Below are 25,687 nucleotides of genomic sequence, written 5' to 3' on the forward strand. Positions count from 1 at the left end.
CGTTTAGCTTTCGGTTTCATTTTTATTTCCTTGAAAAGCAAAACTAATGTACATAACAAACACAAGTGAGTAAGTCCTTTTATTGTATTTTATTCTTAATTCAATTGCTATGATTTGTTTCTTTTATTTATAACGTATTAATTGATCAACTGTTCATTTTTTTTTCATTTTATAGTTCGAAATCCATGTACATGAGTTTCATCATTTAGGCTATTATCAAAATTATGTAATCCAATTTTCAAAAAATAAGCACTTCCGTATATGTCCGTTTGCGTGACGTCGTCGACGTTTGTTTATAAACTTATGGCACAATACTGTATATCTGTCGTTAATTCATGGCACGTCCTTTAAAATCCAAGAAACGGCTGATACTTTTCGGACTACATTAACATCAGCAAGGATGGGCGGATCACAGGTGCTTGTGGACAGGACCGTGCACTTCCACCCCCACCCCCCCTTTCTATTTTTTTTTCAAAATTTTTTTTTTAATTTCTTTTATTAATTATCGTTAACAACCCCTTAAATATGTCTCCAGTCGAAAAATAAAAGAAATATCACGACTCGGTAGCATTTTATAATCACACTCGTTTCCCCTATATATATAAAGAGAGACTTCTCTCTTTATATATATATATGGGAAACGAGTGTGTGTCCGGTCCACAAGCACCTGTGGGGCGGATCTACAAAAGCTTTCGCAAATCTAAAATTTCAATAATATACTTTATGGTAAATTGGCAATCGTGTGCAAAAAAAGCATAAACAAAAGGGCCGAAAATAAAGCGAAAGAGAAAATAATTTTTTAAAAACACAAAAAACACAAGTAAGCAGAGATCAGAATTGGATTCAACCAAGACATTACTATGGTTAAAAATGTATAAGAATATATGAAAAATGATAGTTACTGAAGCATTTCACACAGGTTCTGAAGACACATTCAAGATGTAATGCTCAAGAGGAAGAAAGGGGACCAACTTGGGAAAACAGATTGCAAAGTAACGTCTGAAGACTAGCAGCTGTTGTTTAGTATTTGACCTAAACAAATAAAATTTTAGGAAAAGGGACAGGAGGGAACTAGCACAGAAATGAATTCTCCATGCAAGCCTTACCAAGAAGCGGACCAAAAATTGGAGAAAGATGACAGTGGAGTGTATTCTTTAAAGGCACTCTCTGTAGAGGAAGTTCAAACGAGAGAAAAGGAGTGTTCTATGAAGAGAGATCAAGGAATGGACGGTAAAGTTGACAGTGAAGATAATTCTCCCGTAACTCTTTTTGATGAGGAATGTCAAAGCCTACAAGAAAGTGTTAACCATGGAATGGATTTTCCACAGAAGATTTCTGAGACGGAAGATCAAGAAAAGGAGAGAAAAGTCGATAGTGGAATTCATTCTCCAATGGGGGTAAATGAGGAGGTTCAGGAAATGAAAGATTACGATAACAAAGAAACAATTTCTCTGAAAAAGATTTCTGAGAAAGAAAATGAAGAAATTAAAGGAACCGTTGATAGTGGGGTAGGTGATGGGACTCCGGAAACAAAAGATAACGATAGTGAAGAAACTGATTCTGTACAGGAAATTTCCGAGATGGAAAATCCAGAATTGGAGGGAGACGATGACAGTAGATTTTTTACTCCAAAGACTCCATCTTGGGAAGCTTGTGGTGATACTAAGGAACGGAATTCTCCTCAGAGGCTCGATAAAAAGAAGGATAAAGACAAAGAGAGCGATGATGACATAAGCGAGGATGAGGTGTATTCTCTTACGCAGCTTTTTAAGGAGGATGTCCAAGAGTATGAAGCAGTCGATAATAGAGAAATGAAATACCCAGAAAAGATTCAGATTCCCAAGATGGACGATAAAAGATTGATGATCGGTGGGGAATGGAAAGGAAAGCTCGAAAAGGGTGATAACCAAGAAGTGTACCTGCTCACACAGTCATCTAAAGAGGAAAGCCGTAAAAAGACAGAAGGTATTGGTAGTGGATTTTGGAATAGTCCAGGGATAGATAGAAAGACCAATCAAACAAAACGAGATCCCGTACGGAAAAATATTTTTCATTTGAACAAAACAACAGCTTCTACTCTTGATCCCATTCCATCCTCCTTTTATGTAGAGCTGAAAGAGTTAGTATTACCATCCTCAGAGGAAACACAAAAGCAGATCAAGAAGTTGGCTTGTGGGTCTTGTAACAAGTATTGCCTGTATTGGAATGTTTGTCCATTTTGCGACATATTTCTTTGTGATTTTTGCTTTAGTATTAGCCATCCTCCAATATTACAACACAAAATCACCAGATACATAGCATTTTCAGAATTTGGATGTCTTGCTCACATTAGGATTTCCAAATATTTTTGTTTGGATTGCATCAGACCCAGATGTGAAGACTGTAAAAAGGAAAGGTGCAGGGGACACTATCTGATTACAAGAGATTTTAAAGACAACATTGATCATGGAAAGGTAAGTCAATTAAAAATGTTACAAAATGTATTATGTTGAAATAAAGTAAGGAAAAGAGTTTTATGATATGTGTGTAAATAAACTTCGTTTCTCTTGATAAGGTAAAGGAAGGAAATATTTTGGAGAGAAAAAGAACAGAGAAGCAGGCTTTGACCACACAACCGTTTAAAAGCGCTTCTTCTGGAACCAAGCCTTGTTGTAAATACTGCCACCTCTCCCAAGAACAGTATAATCTATGCAAAGACTGTATGGAGTTTTTCTGCGATTTTTGTCTAGCTTTGTATCATCCTAAAGGTCATACAATATGCAAAGATGTATCATTTAGTCAGTTTGCCTGTGCAAAACACAAAATCGTTTATCGTTACTTTTGTGACCAGTGTAAAATGATGAGGTGCGATGAATGTTTAGTTTTGGAAATGCTTTGTTCCGAGCACGCAAGTAGCCTTCACAAATTGGAGGACCACATGACATTTGAACAGGTCTGTAACTCTGTTTTTTTTTTTTTGTAATTGTGTAATTTTCTGAATTTATACAACTTAACGATAGATCGTATGGAATTGAAGAAAGTAATGAGTAATTGTTGACTTGGTATTTTCCTTCCTTTTATGATGCTTTCTACATTTGTAATCACCAATGTATTTTGTGTGTGCCTCGTGCGTTGTTTGTCATTTGTCGGTCAAAAACTTTTAAAAATCATTTTTCTTAAAATGCTGAACCTATGTTGACCAGCTTTGGTGCGTTGTGTTTTTTAAGGGTTGTAAAATAAACTTCAGAAAACAGTAAATACAATTGGTGTTATTTTTGTAGAAATACATAAAATAAGGGTGAATATTATTTAAGTTTCAAAAAACCTTGAGCGTTATGTGTATATTTTATTTTTATTTTTTGTTTTGTTACATGTACGTATATTAAAGAAAGACGCCGATGGATGCAAAGAAAACGGATGTAGTAATATTATGAACAACATTGAAACTAAGTTAGATATAGGGGCGTCAGGCGATGACAGTACTTTATGCAGAAAAGAAACCGTTCGGCCCAAGTACAATTCAGATGAAAAAGAATATGAATCCGATGGATATGGAAACAGAATTCGGAACTTCGAACTGGTACCATATCAGAGATGGCGTAGGAATTTAAGCGGTGACCTCGACCTAATTCGTTCTGAAATGTCTGGAAGTAGAATTAGAACCAGAATTGAAAAAGTCGAATTAAATCGTTCGGAAGACCGTACAAATGGAAACATAAAGTCGGATGAATGTACCCGAGCAAACGAAATCCAATCCACGCAAATAAAAAATACTACTAAAAAAATCCGACAAACTTTACAACAAACTGCCGAAGAAAAATGTAGTGTTGATCATTTCTGTAAATTTTGTGGATTAAAATCTGAACTGTACAATATTTGTGAAGACTGCATGATTTACTTCTGTGAAACATGTTGTACCCGCTATCATCCGAGCCACCACAGGATTTGTAGATCAAAACCATTCAGTTTCTTTGGTTGCTCCGAACACATGAATATTTGCATTTACTTTTGTGACAACTGCAATGCAATGAGATGCGATGACTGCATTTTGATGAATGGAAAGTGCTCTGATCATAAAATCACAAGATTGCTAAAATATGTCTTAAAAGAGAAGGTAACAAATTCAAATTGTAAAGATTACTGAAGTTAATTTTACAAATCCAATTTACGATTGATGTAACATTTTTTTATTTGAGTTTGCGTTTTGTTTCTAACTAATTTTTTTTTTAATAAAAAAATTAAGGAAGGGTTTGACAGTGAAATGCAGAATTTCTTCAACAACAGCTCTCGGACCATCAATATTCTATCGGAGCAACTTGACGGAGCCGAAAACTCAACATTGGTATCTATAAAAAATATACACGAAAGCGACAGTAACCATAAAATAAGAAAGCCTGAAATGAGACTTTTACATGTCTTTCACATTTGTTAGGTGTTTATATTTTGTTTGTCGCATTCATTTCTACAACCAAAACCAACTGAATATTTTAAATATTTCAGATGACAAAACTTCAAAATGAGGAGACATTAAGACAAGAGTTTGCCTCGCTTCGGTTTTTGATCACCGAAAAAGAACAACAGATGTGGAGTGATCTAAAGCAGGTATAACTTCGTTACTATGTTCATTTTCTATGTATTTCCTCTTCTTGTAGATTAATTTTTTCCTTGTGTATTCTAACTTTAAAAGGAATACAAATTGCAAAGAAGAAAGATTCGTCAACAACGAAGAGAGATTGGCTTATACGTAAAGGAAGATAGCAAACTTTTTTCGAAGTCCGTGACCAGCCTAGGGACTTCGTCGTTGCTTAATTTTCACTCAGTATGTATCCGTTCTTGCAATAATTACCTTTCAAATTCAGCGGTATTTTGCTGTTGTTTTGTTTTGTTCGTTTTTTGGGGGGAGGGAATGGGTGTAAAATCATATAGATACTTTGGTCCTAAAGATATTGGTTGTTTTTTTTGCAGGACGCACAAGAAATAAGGGAAAGGTTTGTATTGTTGGAATTTTGTCTCTCTAATCAAAGGGAACTTTGAAAACTTTTGCCGTGTAATCAGTAAGCATGTACCATATCAGATATTCAAGGATTGAACAATAAATATATTACTGTATATACAAATTGCTTTACCTGTTAGCTATGGATATTTTTTCAAAACTAGATTCCCTCCTTAATTTAGTGGTTTTCATTTTAGACCTTATTTTCTTGTCAGATAATTTATTGCTAATAGCAAGAAAGTCAAAATTGGAATAACTCCCGATATCGATTTACCGGTATTAAAGATCAAAAATTCGGATTCCATATTATCTTTTTTAAATTCAGTACAGTAAAATCGGTTAAAAGTTTTATAATTTGAAAACAGATGTAACATATTTTTCTAAATAGTCTATGGCGTGTATGGGAAATGTAAATGCAACGGCTGTATAGTGCAATGCTTTGTACATATTGTTTTATATAATGTATTGCAATTGTTTTCTCCAAGATTATATAATTTTATAATCATTTATTGAATGCATATTTGATATTTGTCATTTTGTGAGTACGAGTGCAGTATATCAAATCACATTTTCGCATGTTCTAGATTGCATTAGCGAAGAAAATTTTTATTTGATTTTATTTGCGTCTGGGTTTTTTTTTGTGATAGTGTACGTGTCATTTTCAGCATGTTCTTATGGATTATATTTTTTGCATGTACATGTACTCTTTGTTGTCATATATTTTGAAAATAGAGAAAAGAAAACGAATAAAACGTTATGAAACAAATATAAGGTAATACCAAATATACTCATTCCGATTGGACTTTACTTTAAGACTAAATAGACTCAAAAGACGATTGGAAGGGCTTCAGAGTCCTGAAGACATTGTGGAACCACCTCTTGCATCCAAATTCTCTCTGTGTAGGACAAAACAGGAGTTGTTAAAGTCCTTAAGACTTCCAAAGCCAGGTAAGTCTTGCAACGTCAACTAACGCGTACAATGTTTTTCTTTCGAAAACGGTAATGTGCTTACCCAAGTATTGTTTGCTTTTTAGAGGAACTCGAAATCTCGTGCTTGGATCATACTGTGTATTTCGAAGACCCCACAAAACCTCTACGTGTTAAAGATTTGGTTACCATGCCAGACTCTACATTATCAAGCTTTTATATGATGCGCGTTGAAATTCGGAAGACTGTTAAGGAAGTTATCTGGCAATCTGATTGTTGCAATGTTGATGATTACATAGCAAATGTTGAAGGAAGAATTGCGTTCGAATCAAAAAGCCGTTACGTAATAAAGATATATCTTGATATGACAATTTTCGAGTCTACGACTAACTTTTCCCGACGAACTACCAAACCAAAACACATCCTGCTGGTAACAGGTTAGTTAATGTGAACGTAAATAGTAATCAGTAAATTTTAAAGGCAAATCACTTTTTAATACTGTAATTATAGAGGATCATATACTACTGTATTCAGGAATATTTTCGCCCCTTCTTTATTTGCAATTTGTTTCGCCTCTTCTTGAATTCGCCCCGACACAGTTGTAAGATAGATATTCTTGCTAATTAACATAATAACTTAATATTTTGATTGTCAACCAGTCTTCAATTTGCCCGCTGGCGATGGAGAAGAATGGGGCTAAAATTAAATGGGAAGGAAATCTTCCCTGCATATACAGTAGTTTTTTGAATGTATTTTATAAACATGCTAAAACTAAAAAGAAAAACATTTTCATTTTCAAGCACTTCTAAAATTATCTTTATGGTGTTATATACATATTGTAGGCCAATCAATGGACACAACCGATGAATTAAGCCACCTTTCAAGTAATATCATTGGTCTTCATATCGAAGATAAAGAAAAGGAACGCATGCAACTCCGGGTAAAACATGTTTATTTTTGAAACAAATAAAACTCATTATGCATGTTTACTCGCATGGTATCATTATCCCAGTTTTTGGCAAATGTCTAATTGCAGAGAATGAATCTATTTTCTGGATATAGGAACAAGTGAACGTTAGATATACCTTTAAATGTTTCTGAGTCTGTCTTCACCAATCTTGGAATCAATGATAATCATCATGTTTTTGGATATTGTATGTGGCAAATTATATAATTTGATTAAGATGTCTATCAGCCATCTATCGACAAAACCTGCCGGACTGAATTTCATGAAATACATAACACCAGTCATGATTCAGGATAAATTAACCTTTAAGAGCATGTTATCTTAACCATATTTGAATGGATAATGGATAATGCATCTGGAGACACATAATACAATTATCAGTCATGTTAACGGTTGCCGTATGTTACCAGATTTCCAGATGAATGAACAAGTTTAACTTTTAGGAGGTATGAAGCACTTCCAACTGTGACGTATATACTTCCTAAATAAAGAATAGATATATAGATCGATATTTAACAGGTCTAGGCAACCTCCGTTTTTGGAGGATAGCTCAATTTCAAGATGGCTGCTGATTTTTACCATATATGGAAAGTCACTTTGCATTGTGGGTGAAATTATCCTCCATTTTTGGAGGATAGCATGGGTATATTTCAAAGGCTTCGTGCATATCTTTAATGAGAAAATGCAAGCACCAGACCATATGGGAATTAAAGTTAAGGGAATAAACTAATGATTGTATGCGGCGATTTGAAATTCTATGTATAGTATTTTCACAATATGCTTTGAAAGTGTGTACTTCCTGTGTTCAGTTTTACAAATGACATAGACTATTTACATGTTTCATTTAATAAAAATCACAAAATAGTGATGTTTATTACTCATTAAAACATTAATGAGTTCATTCACGTTGAGAGACACACAATAGATATCTTGATCTGCTATATTGTACATGTACAAAGTAAATGTTTGCATATACCTTAGGAACTTTGTAGCTCTTATTCTAATTAATTCACATGTTATTAAGTATCATTTAAATTTAATCCCTTCACACAAAAAGACATTGTTAAATTTTATTAATCAAAATGATACCATTTATAGATATCAATTATCCAGAATATTGAAAAAAGTGTGAGAGTCTTCACATAAGATATTTTTCTTTAAAATCAGCCCTGCAATTATTTAAACTTAAATATTTATTAAATATTATCAATAATTATAATTATCAATAGCTAAATAAGGTGATATTTTTATAGTATAATAATTATATTTTATTCATAGTTAACTCCCTTTGTAAAAACAGAGTTAATTGCCCTTCATCTGAAAAGATCCACCAGGGGGCGCATACATCTATCCTCCAAAAACGGAGGATAAAATCTATCCTCCAAAAACGGAGGTTGCCTAGACCTGTTTAATATAACATTTTTCTGTCACTTTTTTATGTCTTACCACAAAAGGTTTAATGGTCATCTGCAAGTGAAGCGCTCGAAACCTTTGGACTTTTACATTTTTAGCTCATCTGAACCTTAGACATTTTAAATGCTTAATGCCAGTCATACATTAAATAGTATAACTGATCGACTTGTATTTTTTGGCGATCGAACAAGTAAATGAATCATGTCTACTGTCAAGTAACCTTGTGCCTTTTCTGAAACAAAAGCTTGTATGGTTGATGCATCTCTGATATGATAGTGTCTTCCCTGTCTTCAGATTTATAGATGGATGAATGTTCATATTATATATGCATAAAATGTGAAATGTAAAATTTTATAATAATATTTATCGTATTGCAGCTTCTTTGGATGTTAAACAGACCTAGTGTTAACACGCTTGTACATGTACCAATCAACAAAGAAATTATAAGTTTTGAGGTATAGATCAAAGTTGATTTATTGATTTTTTTAAATCGAAAAAAGAACCATCGCCCTATTTTTTGGTGAATGCACATTTGAACAAAAAATTATCGTTAATGATATAATATTTTGAATGTTTTGAAAATGTTTAAATGATGTGATGTGATGTGAATGAAAAAAGTTTTAATAGAATATTTTATATAAAATGTGATAATTCAACATTTTCCTCGATTTATTTAACAGGAGAGAAGATATTTCGGCCAAACATGGAAAGCTCTGAGAACTGTTGAAAGTAAGTGTTGTTTTAAAAAAGTTATTAACGGAATTTGATAGTGAAACGAGTTATGTTATGTAATTTTTTCTCACTTAATCTCTAATGGCTTCAAAAGTCTTGCTAGTTTTTTTAGTTATCATAATTACAGAAGTATTTTTGCATTAATGTCCATTATATTGATGTTTTATTTAATCTTTGAGTTTGCCAACGTTATCCATCTGTCTACTCATTACACCCGAGTGATCGACAGCACTACCATACACAAGAGGCCTGTAGGCCATAATGGTCATCTGAGTACCATAGCCAATATACAAACTTGTCGAGGAGTCTCATATGTGCATTTAATTAAGTTTCATTCATGAGTAGAAATATTATAATGTTGTAATGACAACCCTCTCCCTTCCTGAAATCTTTCAAAAGGAATTGAGACCTATAATTTTAGCGAAAAAATGAAAGGTCATAATAGAGTGCATGATCTGTTACTGAAAAGGTGCAAGACTGATAAAAATTTCCCATATTTCTTAACTTTCAAGATAGGTTTTATGTGTATATGTTTTCATAGATAAACTTAAACAAGGTGGCTAGAATACATGTTTCGTTAAAACAATTGTTTTATCCCCCATACCCAGGGACAGACAGAAACACTCCCTGTGGGAAATTTAAAAAAAACATTCTATTCCAGCTTTGGAATATTCAACCTTCATTGACATTTAATCACCATCAGGCGTATATAAAGAATAATTTGACATGTACGGCTTATCAGTGATTTTGGCTAGCCAATGATTGCTTTACTTTTAAACAAGTCTACATGTATACAGTGAAATATTCGCCCCCGTTTCTTTCCCTTTCAACCTCGTTATCAGCGGGAAAATGTAAGACTGGGCGAATTCCAAGGTCTTAATTTATCTCTTTTTAAACAAACATATGTCTGGGCGAATTCAAGACGGAGCGAAACCGTATGCAAATGAAGAAGGACGAAATTAACAGGGGGCAAAAATAACCCTGTATACATTATTTGTTAATTCAAAAATTCAAAAACTGTTTTTGTTTAAATGACAAATATACTAGCATAATTCTTTTGATCATACAACTTCTTAATTTCATTTTCTTCAATTTTTAATTACTAAATAAGAACATGCGAAGGAAGATAAGTGCAGCACGAAGGAGCAAGGGAAGATAACTTGATGAACTGTTTCAACCCTTCCCCCTGAACTCTTTCCAAATACTTTCACAATATCTTAACTTCGATAGACAGCTTCATTCTTTCTCTTTTCTAAATACTAGACTTTGACCTGTGCGTGCATGGGTTGACATTGCATATCGGACATCTACGAAATAGGTACATCGACACACCTTATTATTGACATTTACATAACAAAGCTATAAGCTTACAATAATGCTATTAATTTCACTACACTTTCCTTAGTTTGACTAATTTAACTTTGTCTCGGGAAAGGCCCTCACCACAGTTAGAATGCTTCCCTTATACCCGTAATGTAGCAGAAAATTGCAAAATCGCTCCGGAACAATTTTGGAGAAAATTAATGAGGTTGCCTTGAAAATAACAGTCAAATTCATCACAACAAACCTTTTTGAGACTTTTAATACCTTTCATCTAAAAATTGGAATTCATATAATGGAAGAATTCAACACCTTTTCGCCAACGTACACGTATTTTCTTTGCTACAGAGACAATACACGGAACGCATTCTAATGTAAAACTCTGAGTCCGTAGGACACTTCATTTTTACGATAAAACATATTCAATCTTCACTCTCCTAAGAAATATTTTTGTAATATTTTTTGCAAGTAACCAACTGAATATTTTTTTGTCATCATGAAGACAAAAGTAAGTACTTAGTTGAAATGTATATTTGTCATTTTATACTTTCTCTCATAAGAAATGAAATCATCAATATATATGAACAGATTATATATCAAATGTCCAATGAAAATTTACCCGTATTTGTATTATCATTTCTGAGTTAATTCATGCAATATGATATTGTGGAAACATAAACTAAAGATCCCGTTAGCGTGAATGTATTGCGCAAGCGTAAGATTGTAAATCTTAAAAATCCCAAATATCTAGATAATTTCCGGGATTTTTAAGGAATTTTCGTTGGTTATTAATTAGCAAAGCTTATCATAGAAAAATGAAAACAAATTGGTAATCAAGTACCAATGATGTTTGAAATATATAAAACAAAAGACAGTATTCCTCCGATTTATCGGTATTAAAGACCAAAAAATTCGAGTCTATTATTTTAATATAGTAGTATAGATGTGAATTAACTCATTTCTTTCATTGAAATTCCTGCTCAGAATGAGATAATAAGACACATATATATCCCCCTATCCCCAGCAATAACCCTTGCATTACACATGGGTGACATGAAATATTATTAAAGATGTTAGCTTAATGTTTTTTTTTCTATTAATCCATTCAGACTTAATTCTGTGTCAGTAGACGTTTTATAAACACTTTATAGTCACTCAGGTGACCTATTGCAAATGGTCTTCGTCCGTCGTCGTGCGTCTATGCGCCGTGCGTTAACAATTTTACATTTTCAACTTCTTCTTGAAAACTAAAAGGCCAATTGTTACCATTTTTTTTGGTGTGAAGCATCTCTATGATAGGAATCTAAATTGTGAAATTCATGGCTCTACCTCCCCCGGGGGGGCCACAGGCGGGGCAAAATATGCACAAAAAGCCAAATTTTCATACATTCTCTTCTCTACTCCCACACATGTGAGGAAAAAACTTAATGCATGGTTATAATGTCCATGAAGCCCTCTACAAAAATTGTGAAATCCATGGCCCCTGGGTCAGAGGTTCAGGCCATAAAGTCTTCTTCTTTAGTCCCACACATGTGGGGGGGGGGGGGAACTGAATGCTTGGACATGATGTCCACAAACTGCTCTTCATAAATTACGAAATTGTTGGCCCCTTGGTCAGTGGTTAAGGTCGTAGAGGTGGCAGTTGGGAGCAATATGGCCATATAGTGTTAATGCACATAATGTTAACTTTTAAAAATCTTTTCTGCAGACACAGAACACGGAATAAAAACTAACTGCATATTTAGAAAAATAATTATCCTGTCATCTTTAATAATATTTCTTGTCACCTGCATACATGTAAGGCAAGTGTTATGGCTGGGAAGGGGGGGGGGGGTACTGTAATACAACTATTATTCGCGACGAGTTTATTTCGCGATTTATCCGAGATGAACTGGTTCGCTGCGACTAATTTTTGCGACTAAACCTTATCCACACCTGTTTCTTTTATTACAACTTTATGGTAAATACTGGTACGCGGCGAGAAATATTCGCGACAATGAGGTCCTCGCGAACCTCGCGAAAATTTCTCGCACGCGAATAAAAGTTGTTTGCAGTATGTGCTTGTCTTAATTTCTGCTCAGGAATTTCAATGAAAGAAATTAGTTAATTCACATGTTTAGAAAAGAAAAATAATGAAGCTTTCCATCAAAATTATCGATATGATATTGTGAAAGCAATTGAAAGGAGTTCAGAGAAGAGGATTATAACAGTTAATGAAGTTATCTTCAACGCTTGTTCATATTTAGTAATTAATCAGTAAATATAATGTAATATAATTAAGAAGTTGCATGATCAAAATAGTTATGCAACTATTTTTATCATTTGAAACCAAAACAGTTTTTAAATTTCATAAAATAAACAAGTAGACTCGTTAATGGTAAAGTAATAAGTAGTATACTAGCCACCTTGTTTTAGTTTATATATAAAATATATAAACATAAAACCTATTTCGAAATTCAAAGCTGCTGTGTCCGAATTTATATCAAATTTTGCGCACGTTTTTAAACGATAGGTTTGCAAAGTATATGTATAATAATAGACATTGCAGTAGTTTTCCCAGTCAATTATACCAAATTTCAATGAAAAAATTATGTACAAAATTTGTTAACAAAACAAATGACATAAAAGGGTATCGCGTTATTACGCCTCATATGAAAATTCACCCTGACGCCAAGACGGGTATGGTTGTGTTACAACTTTGACGTCGCTATAAATAAAGGTAGTAATGTTCAGGCAAATTACAAATAAACCTATGTATGTTTTGTTCGCTAATATTTCTGAAGTTTGCCTTGTTTACAATCGATGCAAAACATGTGAGTTTAATAACCCCAATCATTCGGGGGACGAAACCAAGCAGTTCTCTTTTCTAAACATCCCATGATGCATTTTGGTTTGTTTTTTCGTTTGCCCAAAAGGGAATTAATTTTATTTACTTTGAATATTTCTAACTTTGAAAGGAGACCGATTCTGCTGATGTAAATAGGAGAAAGTCCATAACTTTCTAAGATGGTTTGTATGAAAAATTCTTTGATACTGTAAATACAAAAAAATCGGACCAAACAGCTTTAACATATCTGGGAAAAAAATACTTTTGTATGAAAGCTGTACACCTTTTCAGTAGTGAGCAATCCACTATAATACGAGTTATAGGTCTTGTGCCAAATTCTAGTATTAAGAGACCTTCCAGAAGAATTCAGGCAGGGAGGAAACTCAATTAAATGCATTTATGAGACTCCTCCACAATTTTATGTTTGGGCAATGGTATATACTAAGGTGACCGTTAAGGCATATTGGCCTTTTGTATACATGAACACTAAATGACCATTTTGACCACACCCTCCAATAAGAACTCCTACCCTATACACTATAGGTATTTTTTCAGTAACAGCAGAAGTAAAGAATACGATTTTTTAAAACATTAAAATGCATTAACACTATATTATTATTTTGGCCTGCCCTAGAGTCAGAATCCCTACCTCGGGGGGCATGAAATTTTTAATTTTGGTAGAGGGCTTCCGTGTTTTCAAAATTCAATTTTCCTTACAGATTTGTGGGAGTAGAGAAGATATTTTTAAACCTCATATGTATTAACACTATACATCCATTTTGACCCCGCCCTAGAGTCAAAACCCATATTTCAGGTGACATAAAATAAACAATTTTGGTAGAGAACTTTTAAAAAACCCAGATTATATGATTACTATTTGTTATACGAACTTAAGGTATTTTTGGAATAATGTTCTTTAAAGATGTAGAGTGTACTGTATCAAGTACTTATATAGAACGTGGTGTTTTTTTTACTTCTTTTGTGATATTGAAAAGAGACCGCAATGCTTAAAACTTATCTGCTCAATGAGATAACAATGAAAACAGGGCGGTTATTTAGAAATGCATAAATATTGAACCACTGTTGCAGAATTATATAAGAATAAGGAATCATTCTTTGAGTATTATGAGGTGATAATTTCGGTCGGGACGTGATCAAATCCAATAAAGCCCGAAGGGCTTTATGATAGATTTGATCACACCCCGACCGGAATTATCATCTCATAATATTCAAAGAATGATTCCTTATTACTTATATTTATATAATTTTAAGCCATTGTACGATAAAATTATTTAAATATAAATTTAATTTAGCAAACCCCACTGGCGCCCTGTTTTGTAGTTATGGGTTTTAAAGTACAAAATCGATACGCAGTGTTATCACAGGCAATGACGCTGGAAAATGTAAATATATACAGATACATGTATTGCGCACTTTTTGATCTCATACAATCATCATGTTGTCCTTTGATGGCCCGTATTGGACAATGAATTCAATTGAATATCTGATATCATAATTAATATATTACGGTGATTTAATTGATGATAACATGACATGTCTACTTTTGTAGAGATGACTTCAAGACCTGTCAGAAAACCGGTAAGAAGAACAAAGCGGACATAAGTTTGAGTAGTTGCGATTAGAAGAATATTTTTTCATCTATCATTTAATTACATGTATATTCTATAAACGACATTTATTATCCCTTCGTCGCACAAACTGTTGCAGACGGGATTTAATGTAAATGACGTTAGCCAACTGCGTATTTAGGGGTTTTGGAGTGTTTATGTGTATAATGTTGACATGTTAGTGTACAAAAGCTTTAGGCAAGATTAAAGGAAATAGGAAGACTTAAGACTTTTAGCATTGTAAAAAGTCAAAGTCATTTCACTTTTAAATAGGACAAATACTGATTAAATGAATTGAAATGTTACAGCATGCTAAAAATAGTTATGTTTTCTTTTTTAAGTTCTCGAAAATCCGAACATCAAACACCAGTATATTAAACAGATCGAGACCACTATATTTTGTGACGTCGGCATAAATTTGCATACTAAATTAGCCATCTGTTTACTTTTATCGACAAACCAATCAGGTGAATGAGCTGCAAGGCATTGTGGGCTACTACAAGTTTCAGTGTATACAAAGCGTATTGAAAATATATACCATTTTGAATTGTCATTTGGAAACTCATTTTGAATGATTTTTCAGAATTTATGAAATTAATATGGACAGTTATGTCTGAACTTCAATTTCTATGCACACATTTAAAAAATATTGCATATGAGGACTTATATCAACCTATTTAAATACCCCATTGTCACTGTTCAAATGAGAGGTACGTCCTATAGAATTAGAAGCAGCGAGTACCGTTTTTTCACGTGATATCCCATATTTAAGACAACATTATTAGAATGCGCGTTGATATTTTCTTCAGGGACATTCATCAGAATGCTTAACGGACAAAATACTACATATGTACATATGCTGCACAGCTTGCGCTTCTGCGTTTGTATATTTCTGCATTTCTACTACCGTGGCTATTCACGTATGTTAAAAATGTACAGTTACCTGTATTTATTTCTAGTGCACAATGATGCGTATACATGTTTGTCAGTCGTTTGATACTGATCAGTTTTGAAGCAACAATTGATCAACTAAAACAACAGTATTTTTCAATGTAAGCATGGAACAGAGTTAATGGTACGTAATCTTTCTTTTTTTACCTTCTAAAGTAAAAATCAAGATGTAATAACATTCCGACAAGCAGTTATAAATATTGTGAATAAAACAGACAAAAACCACGCGCGTGTGTTGAATCGTAAACACGTTGTAGACCGTCATGCATTGCAACTCAATGACTGGATTGGAGAATCTGTTTGACGAAAATACTGTCACGTGTTAAATAATGCTATCCATATAAGGTAGTGTACCCGACCTGTTAAAAGTGTAAATGTTTTGAGAGAGAGAGAGAGAGAGAGAGAGAGAGAGAGAGAGAGAGAGCGTCACTTATAAGGACCAATATCATATATGATAATGGTGTTGGTCTTAATATGTTAAATGCAATCGTTAAAGTATGCTAGCGAATGCATCAAAAAAAACACATAGGCAATATCATTTTTTTAAATGATCATTACAGCAGTATTAGTTTCATAAGGTGTAAGAAGTGTTCCATGCAACTACAAGTCTACGTTTGACATCATTAAAAAGTATAAGATAACACTTATTATTTAACAGAGAGACTTGAGAAAGTCATTGAAATAGTATTTATTTTCTATGGTGGCATATTTCTGCCATCCAAATAATTTTAGTCAACATTTCATATCACGTCAAGTCAAGATAACTTTCTTGTTCCTCAACAAACTCCGACTTGTATTTCGTTTAGTCAACATAAGCTATTACATTTTGTTGCGAAAACTCGAAATCTTGACAAGATGATAAAATTTATCTTGTATCTGGACTAAAGTTTGTTGCATTTGCAAATGCTGCCATCAACAAAACCTGATTATACATGTATAACAATTGTATAAACGTATTTCGGAACTCAATACTCAATCGCCTTACGTTGATAGAAAGGCACATGTGCGTAATCAACATGAAATATCCCGAATGACCCGCCAATTAGTGTCTAATTAATTATCTTTCAAAATTTGATCTTCAGTGGCAAATTCATATCTGAATCTGTAATTAACATAAATATATAAATTACATGTATGATGAGTTAGAGGGCTGAAAACATTTTAAATAAAAGACGGACGACGGAAGGTTAATATTGAACTACACGAACTATACACGAACGATTAAAGGTTAAAATAATACTTTTTAGAAATAATATCAAGAAAAACATTTATTATGTTTTAATTAGAAATAAAAACAAATAAAGATTAAATAGAATTCACCAAAATCGAACCAAGGGTAAAACATGGTGTTTTTTTTAATTCTTGGCATAACACTTTCAAATCTCATGTAATTTAAAGTATTCAAGACAGTGCAACTTTAAAAATTAGATGAAATGACGCAAAATGCATTGTGTTTTAAGAGGGAAATAAAACATTATATATAGATTTATTATAGATATTTATATATTTTGAGGATGGTCCTTAATTTTTACATTATTGTTCTTCCATGCAGATCCATGCAGGCCCTGGGTAATGAGTTCCAAAATTCTATTATCAAATATCTATTTATAACTTATCTTTTTTGTGAATGGCAGTCTTTGCAAATGCCACGAATTTAAGTCAAGATACAAGATAAATTATCGAGATAACTATCCAACAAAAACAGTCTTGATCGAGAAACTAGAAAATTATATCGACTTAATGCGATAGTTATGTTGAATTTACGATATATATATATATATATATATATATATATATATATATATATATATATATATATATATATATATATATATATATATATATATATATAATTTCCCAATACAACAAAAAAAAAATCGGCACAGTTTTAAATAATTTAAAAATAATAAATATCCAGATTAAAATCAAAAAACCGCGGTTAATAGGATCAATTTGTGATTTTATTCTGGATATTTATTATTTTCAAATTATATATATATATATATATATATATATATATATATATATATATATATATATATATATATATATATATATATATATATACACACACACACACACACACACACACATGTGTGTGTGTTTTTGTGCTGTGTTTGTGTGTGTGTTTGTGGACCAAAAATTATGCAGATGGCAGAAAAATGCGAACATAGTTTCGTTTTTACTGTTATATATGCATAGAACTGTTTAAGAGTTAAGAAATAACTACCAAAAAAGCGCTCATTCATATTATGGTTTACTTGTGAATAGTAGATACTACTATAAAACCATCTATAAACGGGTCCCTATTACCGACTCAGGAACTCTTAGATAAGATACAAGATATAACAAGCCTTTGTGGAGCTTTAACCAAAACTTATTACTATAGTATATATTGTTTAAGAAATAAAGTACGAGTTATCGTGAATGTTGCAGAATAACCTCCGAGGTTGAGAAATGTTGTTTTGAAATATAGAAGCCGAGGCTTTTATTAGGTCACCTGAGTCACTCAAGTGACCTATTGCAATTGGTCTTCGTCCGTCGTCGTGCGTCGTGCGTTTACATTTTTAACTTCTTCTTGAAAACTACCAGGCCAATCGTGACCATTTTTGGTGTGAGGCATCTCTATGGTAAGAAGAATCTAAATTGTGAAATTTATGGCTCTACCACCCCTGGGGTGCCACGGGTGGGGCCAAATATGCCAAAAAAGCAAATTTTCAAAAATCTTCTTCTCTACTCCCACGCATGTGAGGAAAAAACTGGTTGCATGGTTATGATGTCCATGAGGCCCTCTACCAAAATTGTGAAATTTATGGCCCCTGAGTCAGGGGCTCAGTCTTTAGGGTGGGGCCAATATGGCAAAATAGTAAAAATGTATTTAATCTTAGAAAATCTTCTTCTCTACCCCCATATATATTTGTTAACAACTAAATGCATGGTTATGATGTCCATGAAGCCTTCTACCTTAATTGTGAAATTCATGACCCCTCAGTCGGGGGTTCAGGCTCTAGGGTGGGGCAAATATGGCACAATAGTAAAAAAGTAATATATCTTAGAAAATCTTCTTCTCTACTCCCTTATGTATTTGTTAAAAACTAAATGCATGATTATGATGTCCATGAGGCCCTGTATCAAAATTGTGAAATTCATGACCCCTGGGTCAGGGGTTCAAGTCTTTAGGGTGGGGCCAATATGGCCAAATAGTAAAAATGTATTAAATCTTAGAAAATCTTCTTCTCAACTCCCATATATATTTGTTAAAAACTAAATGCATGGTTATGATGTCCATGAAGCCCTCTACCTTAATTGTGAAATTCATGACCCCTCAGTCGGGGGTTCAGGCTCTAGGGTGAGGCCAATATGGCAAAATAGTAAAAATGTATTAAATCTTAGAAAATCTTCTTCTCTACTCCCATTATATTTGTTTAAAACGAAATGCATGGTTATGATGTCCATGACGCCCTCTAACAAAATTGTGAAATTCATGGACCCTTTGTTAGGTGATTAGGTTCTAGGATGGGGCCAATATGGCCATATAGTAAAAATGTTTTAAATCTTAAAAAAATTTCTTGTCTACTCCCACACATGTGGGCAAAAAACTGAATACATGGTTATGATATCTACAATCTCCTTTACCTACGGTAAATTGTGAAATTCATGGCCCCTGGGTCAGGGGTTCAGGACATGAGGGGAGGGGGGCAATATGGCAATATTGTGTTAATGCATATAATGTTTAAAAATCTTCTTCTCTATTCTCACACATCTGTATAAAAAAAAACTGACTTATAATTATGTTTACCAGGAAGTCCTCTACTAAAATTTTAATTTTCATGTCCCCTGGGGTATGGAATTTGACTCTAAGGCAGGGCCAAAATGGATGTATAGATGTTAATGCATATAATGTTAAAAAATTATCTTCTTTATTCCCACACACCTGAAAGGAAAACTGAATTCATGATTTTGTAGACCAGATCTTTTAGTTTTTCACCAAAATTATAGGTTTCACAGTTCTTTTTGATAATGTGGTCGTCATCACAAATTTATAATTTTTCTACTCCAGTATGAAACCTAATTAATTAGATGCATATATGAGACTCCATGACAAGTTTGTGTATGGGATATATGCTACACAGGTGACCGTTAAGGCCAGTTGGCCTCTTGTTAATTTAAACATCAAATGTAAATATACATGTACATAATTATGTATATGTGCATTCATAAAAGTAAATAGTGTTTGAAATCATTTAATGCTGTTGTAGATAATGAAATAAATAGGCCCGAGCAATTGTCATAGAATAAGATTTTGGTATTTCAATTAGTGGCTTATTAGTCTTGTTTATTTAAGGACTAAATAGAGTGCAAATCCTGAATCTGTCTAGATGTACAATTCCTATTGCAAACAAATAGCTTTCAGCTTCAAGGCTATAAACCAGAATTCTTCAATTCACAGTGTTTCATTTTTTTATTCCTTTATTTACAAATTTCAGAATGCATTCTCAATACATGTATATGGAATGTCATCATTTACTTTTTTGTCCTTATTATTTATATTAATCTGCAACTTCTGGATCGATTTTTCCTGTCCCTAAATACCATGGTATATTTAACTCTTATATCACAGGTTGAACACCCAGGACAGCCTTTGGTTTCCTCCACTCCAATACCTGGAGCCACTGGATCAGGACCCCAAGGGGTGCTACCTGGGGCAACCGCCTCCCCAACAGCTCCCACATCGGTTGCACAAGTCAGACCCGAAGGCAAGCACCTTCACGCTTAACGCTTAATTCTATAAAAACAAAGATTTTTTTCTGTCTTTAATTTGAGATTAAGAGATTTTATTTCAATCAAAGAAAAAAGAGAAATAAGGTACCACTCAAACTACATTAATATATATATATATATATATATATATATATATATATATATATATATATATATATATATATATATATATATATATATATACATTAATATATCAGAATTGCATCTCACCATCCTTAGTTGGTTGTGTTCATTAAAACTACCATGTGATTACAGAGGAAGAAGTACTGTGTGTGGATGTAGTGGCTTTCCAGGAGTACACACGATTACAGCAGAAGCTGAAGGACACGATGACAGCTATACAGGTGCTGTCATCTACCTCACAGGTAAACCTTATACACAGGTGTCATCTACCTCACAGGTAAACCTTATACACAGGTGTCATCTACCTCACAGGTAAACCTTATACACAGGTGTCATCTACCTCACAGGTAAACCTTATACACAGATGTCATCTAATTAACAGGTAAACCTTATACACAGGTGTCATCTAATTTACTGGTAAACCTTATACACAGGTGTCATCTAATTTACTGGTAAACCTTATACACAGGTGTCATCTAATTAACAGGTAAACCTTATACACAGGTGTCATCTAATTAACAGGTAAACATTATACACAGGTGTCATCTTATTTACAGGTAAACCTTATACAAAGGTGTCATGTAGACAAAATGCCTGTGACACACCAAGCGGTGCAGAGAAATTGAATATTGCGTTGGCACGGTATGATAATTTGTCTACATCACTTGGTGTGTTATAGGACTGACGACATCCCAAAATATGCATTCAATGCTTATATTTATACTCATACTGATGTCTCTTTGCTTGAAATATATGTGTATCATCTTTGCAAAGCCATTATATACATGTATGCTCATAGTTAGGGATATGACAAATACTTGGAACAGCCATGTTCACATGGTATTTAGTTCACTTCCATGACTAATAATATAGTGCCAGAAACTTTGTACAGAAAAATCTTTTTTATATATGAGTAGATATAATATAATGATTATTTTTATAAGTACATACTGTGTATCAAATTGGTTATGTAAGGCTGAACATTTCATTTAATCTTACAAAAATAAATGTACCCAAAACGTGTGAGGACTTTTATATTTGTGCTCATGGTGCATGGATAAGCTAAGTGTATTCAAAGGAAATTGATTGCTGCAGATTTTCAATGCAAACATACGGGGAAATATACACTGAATGTAAATATATAATTTTATATACAACAAAAAGCAACATTAGATTGAAACTTATACCAATACAACACATTTTTAAACAATAACAACTCTAGCTTTGTTTACAAAACAAAGAATTCTAACCACTGTAACTCACTTGAAACAATATTGGACTTTCAAATTTTGACAAAGCATTATAAACACCCATATTGACCATTCTGGACATTTAAAATGAAAAAAATAAGTTGAAAAGATGTGAGCTCGAATCATGTCCAAGTCCGTTTAAAAAATTCATGAAAAAATATCATTTCTGCCATTTTCCATGGCAAATGAATCACACCATCAGTTACTGGTAATGTTGTATTGTGTTAACTTTTTAGAGAAAAGAAAAACAATTTGTAAACACAAGGAAATAAAGAATATAAATTAAATATAAGCTAAAGCCTCCCTTAATTAAGGTAGCCAAAAATAGTTTCGTTTAAAATTCAGAGCGGGGGTGGGGGGGGGGGGGTTGTTACTAAGAAAAATGGCAGGATGGGTAGGGATTTTCCTGCTATTTTTATTATAATGGCTTGAGCTAAATCAAGATTTCTTTTGAGTGACTATACACATGTATATATGTATCCTTCTATTAAACATAACACTTTAGAACTTTTCTTTTTCATTTTTTTTTCTTTCAGTTGAAAAAGCTGAAGTTTGACCTCCAGAAGGCGGTGAACATACCCGTGAATGCTATCTCAGCAGTAAGTGGGGCCCACCTGAGAGACAAGCTACAGCGCCTCCTGGTGTTACTCTCCGGCCAACAAGTGGAGATAACCAACAAAAGAGTCTCGGTCAATCAGCACCCAGTGGCCTTGACCTTCTGTAAACACCTCATTGCAAAGATGGTAGTGGTAAGTTATGTGTCGTTGAAAATTGTTTTATTATTCTCACACAATCTTACTTAACAATGAGTGTTCGTAAATAATTCATTTAAATGAATTAAAATTAATTCATTAATGATATTACAGAAAAAATGTGATTTGACAATTTACTAGCTTTATTTTCTCAAAGTATATGAAATGTATGTTATGTGCAGCACAATGTGATAAAATTTAATATTGAAATGCCTTTTGGCCTAAAAACATAACAACATGACAATAATTCTCTGCTCAGAGACTTTGATTTTTCTGCAGTACAGTACAGGACAAGTGCCTTCCTCTATACTGAATTTATTTTATTTGTAGAAAAAAGGAGAGGAGCAGGTCTCGTCGATCTTTGAGTCAGTCTTTCCCCTGGCGGCGGTGACGGTAGGAATACTGGCCGAACACCCAGACATCAAAGACCTCCTGCTGGCACACTTCCAACTGATGTGTCCGTACATCGTCCCCTACCACATCCCCAGGCAGGAGGGACAGTCCACTAAGGATGTCCATATGTAAGTCAAGTCTAAACTCGCTCACATTGGGACCTGAAATGGATTTCTTATACATCAGAGTACTGTATACAGGGTTATTTTGGCCCCATGTACAGGTAATTTTGCCCTTCTACACTTGTGCCCCGTTTCGCCCCGTCTTGAATTTGACCAGACACAGTTGTTTAAAGGGAGATGATTTTGAGACATTGAAATTCGCCAAGTCTCAAATTCACCCCCTGACAACGAGGGCGAAAGGGGCAAAAATAAAATTGGGGGGGGGGGTGAATATTTCCCTGTATACAGTATTGTAAGAGTATATGCATGTATTGTTGAACTTGTCTAAAATCTCAGATACTTGTACTTGCTACCTTTCTCTCAGAGAAAGATAGAGAGATAAATTCAGGTATTTTAATATGTACTTACACGTACTGCTATTGAGGTGTACAAATGTAAATGGTTGATATTTGTTTCGCCTCGTATTGTGATGCATATATATTCATTTATATTTATATGTGTATATGTACGTGTAAACTATCCTCACAGAGCTGTATGATGATTATAATTTTTGTTCGTACAGAGCGAGAGGGTACAAATACGACAGCGATGGTAATGTGGAGAAACAGGACAAATTCCTGAAAAGGATGTCTGGAATTATGCGACTGTACGCCTCTCTTATGGTCTCTTATCTACCAAGGCGACAAAGTGAACATCCCTTCGGAATTGAAAATGCCTGGTTATGGCTGTCAAGAGTGATGAACATTCAGCCGCTTCCAGACATAACGGCTACCATGGTGTTTGACCTTTTAGAGGTCACCGGACATGCCCTTTATAAAGAGTACAGAAAACAATTTTTGAAAATGCTTCATATTCTGATTCGTGAATTCCTTCCCAAGCTAAAATCCGTGGCATCTTCAGGGGGAGGAGGCCCTGTGTCTCGACTAGAGGCCCTGATCATGGCTAGTATACAGCGACAGGGACAAATTCCACCACCAGAGGGCATCCTGTCCCCAAACTTCTGTGGGCATGTTAACGAAGCTATCTTAAGACTAAGATATGTCTCAGACATCAGTTAGGACACGTCTTAGTCCTAAGTCAATTTGTCGAAGCCGTCCTATTTTAGGACATGTCTTAAAAAATATCTCAACTTTAAGACATCCTAACAGGTGTCTTAACTAGTAAAAATGGCCGTCGCCTATTAGGTGATGTGCACAGAATATCCAGACCTAGCATGTCTAGAATAATTAATGATTTTACTGATTGTTTAGTGAGACTTTCTCCTGAGTATGTTAAAATGCCTACCCAAAACGACTCGGTGCAGATCATGCGGGGGTTCAGTTCCAAAATGTCATAGGTGCAATCGATGGGACCCATATTAGAATAAAATCACCATCTCTTGATGAACACTTGTATGTAAATAGAAAAAACTACCATTCCATTAATGTGCAGGCTGTGTGTGATTCAAAGCTTAGATTCATGAACATTGTAGCAAAATGGCCAGGCATCACACCTGACTCTTTCATTCTAGAAAACAGTGCGTTGAAAGATATGTTTGAGAGGGGTGCAATTCCTGAGGGGTGGCTTCTTAGGGACAGCGGCTACCCCCTGCGGCCTTGGCTGCTCACTCCAGTGCTGAACCCAACAACCAGACCGGAGGAGAGATACAATGCGTCTCACATCAGGACAAGGAATACCGTGGAGCGCAGCTTCGGAGTCCTAAAATCAAGATTTAGGTGCCTCGACACAAGTGGAGGATCTCTCTTTTATTCACCCACGAAGGCATGCAGAGTTACGCTGGCTGTTGCAGTTCTGCACAACATGTGTATTAACAATGGAGTCCCCATTCCGGCGGACAGTGTCGATGCCCGTAACAGAGGACGAATTGGGCGCCCCCAGTACATTGGTCCCATCAACGACGGAGTGACAGTGAGAAACAGACTCATCAACGGACGATTTGCTTAAATTTGTACATGTATCTATTTTATCATATTGATATATGTTTTTGATACGCCTTTTTTCATAAATACATGTATAATACAATTTGAGAGCAATTTGTATTTATTTTATCTAATTTTATATGAAGCAAAAAAAAAAAGAAAAAGAAAGAACGAACTAACACAGGGAATCAATCTGATGCAAGTATTTATTCAACGTTGGTAAAAGTTACCCCCATGCTGGAGAGGTACACTTTATGTTTTTGTTGTTTGATTAAAAGTTTAGCTCTTTCAATTTCTAGCAGTTCCTTCTGAACGTTCAGTTTCTCCCTTTCAATCTGTACCAATTCTTCTTGGAAACGCAAATTATTTGCTCCATAAGTGCCCTCTGGCTGTTTAACACGAGTAGAGAGTCTACTGCTACGTGATTCCTGATCTGAAAGTAATAATATTAAAATTATAATATTTACGTTTTACATAATGATTCTTCATTGGTTTTATTATATAAGAATTTTTAAAATCAAAATCAATAGTTATATAAACAATGTCGACTTCTTGTTATCTATATATGTTTCATATTACATCTTATTAATATATATATATATTAATTAG

The 25,687-nt window shown here is 33.9% G+C and overlaps 3 protein-coding genes across 3 annotated transcripts; all 3 read left to right on the top strand.

The window, feature by feature from the left end:
• Positions 1 to 767: 767 nt before the first annotated feature.
• On the top strand, positions 768 to 11,460 carry LOC128182178 (uncharacterized). Its single transcript, XM_052850784.1, has 13 exons — positions 768 to 2,453; positions 2,555 to 2,932; positions 3,368 to 4,093; positions 4,223 to 4,321; positions 4,480 to 4,581; positions 4,667 to 4,798; positions 4,945 to 4,967; positions 5,787 to 5,920; positions 6,007 to 6,336; positions 6,742 to 6,839; positions 8,657 to 8,734; positions 8,960 to 9,008; positions 11,441 to 11,460. The coding sequence occupies exons 1-13, from the start codon at positions 1,083 to 1,085 to the stop codon at positions 11,458 to 11,460; spliced, it is 3,540 nt and encodes a 1,179-aa protein (XP_052706744.1). The 5' UTR covers positions 768 to 1,082.
• A 7,797-nt stretch (positions 11,461 to 19,257) lies between these two features.
• LOC128181123 (mRNA export factor GLE1-like) lies at positions 19,258 to 24,220 on the top strand. Its single transcript, XM_052849392.1, has 5 exons — positions 19,258 to 20,494; positions 20,775 to 20,884; positions 22,429 to 22,641; positions 22,975 to 23,165; positions 23,722 to 24,220. The coding sequence occupies exons 1-5, from the start codon at positions 20,332 to 20,334 to the stop codon at positions 24,215 to 24,217; spliced, it is 1,173 nt and encodes a 390-aa protein (XP_052705352.1). The 5' UTR covers positions 19,258 to 20,331; the 3' UTR covers positions 24,218 to 24,220.
• Positions 24,221 to 24,580: 360 nt separating this feature from the next.
• LOC128179503 (putative nuclease HARBI1) lies at positions 24,581 to 25,687 on the top strand. The gene has a single exon (XM_052846930.1). It carries the CDS (start codon positions 24,618 to 24,620, stop codon positions 25,101 to 25,103), a length of 486 nt encoding a protein of 161 aa, XP_052702890.1. The 5' UTR covers positions 24,581 to 24,617; the 3' UTR covers positions 25,104 to 25,687.

The sequence above is a fragment of the Crassostrea angulata genome, chromosome 4, assembly GCF_025612915.1.
Source record: "Crassostrea angulata isolate pt1a10 chromosome 4, ASM2561291v2, whole genome shotgun sequence".
NCBI classification, from domain to species: Eukaryota; Metazoa; Mollusca; class Bivalvia; order Ostreida; family Ostreidae; genus Magallana; species Magallana angulata.

Coding starts and splice junctions, on each gene's coding strand:
- LOC128182178 (XM_052850784.1), top strand. CDS start 1,083: ATGAATTCTCCATGCAAGCCTTACCAAGAAGCGGACCAAAAATTGGAG. Junction 4,322..4,479: donor GAGCCGAAAACTCAACATTG/GTATCTATAAAA, acceptor TAAATATTTCAG/ATGACAAAACTTCAAAATGA. Junction 4,968..5,786: donor GCACAAGAAATAAGGGAAAG/GTTTGTATTGTT, acceptor CTTTACTTTAAG/ACTAAATAGACTCAAAAGAC.
- LOC128181123 (XM_052849392.1), top strand. CDS start 20,332: ATGGTATATTTAACTCTTATATCACAGGTTGAACACCCAGGACAGCCT. Junction 22,642..22,974: donor TCATTGCAAAGATGGTAGTG/GTAAGTTATGTG, acceptor TTTTATTTGTAG/AAAAAAGGAGAGGAGCAGGT. Junction 23,166..23,721: donor TCCACTAAGGATGTCCATAT/GTAAGTCAAGTC, acceptor TTGTTCGTACAG/AGCGAGAGGGTACAAATACG.
- LOC128179503 (XM_052846930.1), top strand. CDS start 24,618: ATGAACATTGTAGCAAAATGGCCAGGCATCACACCTGACTCTTTCATT.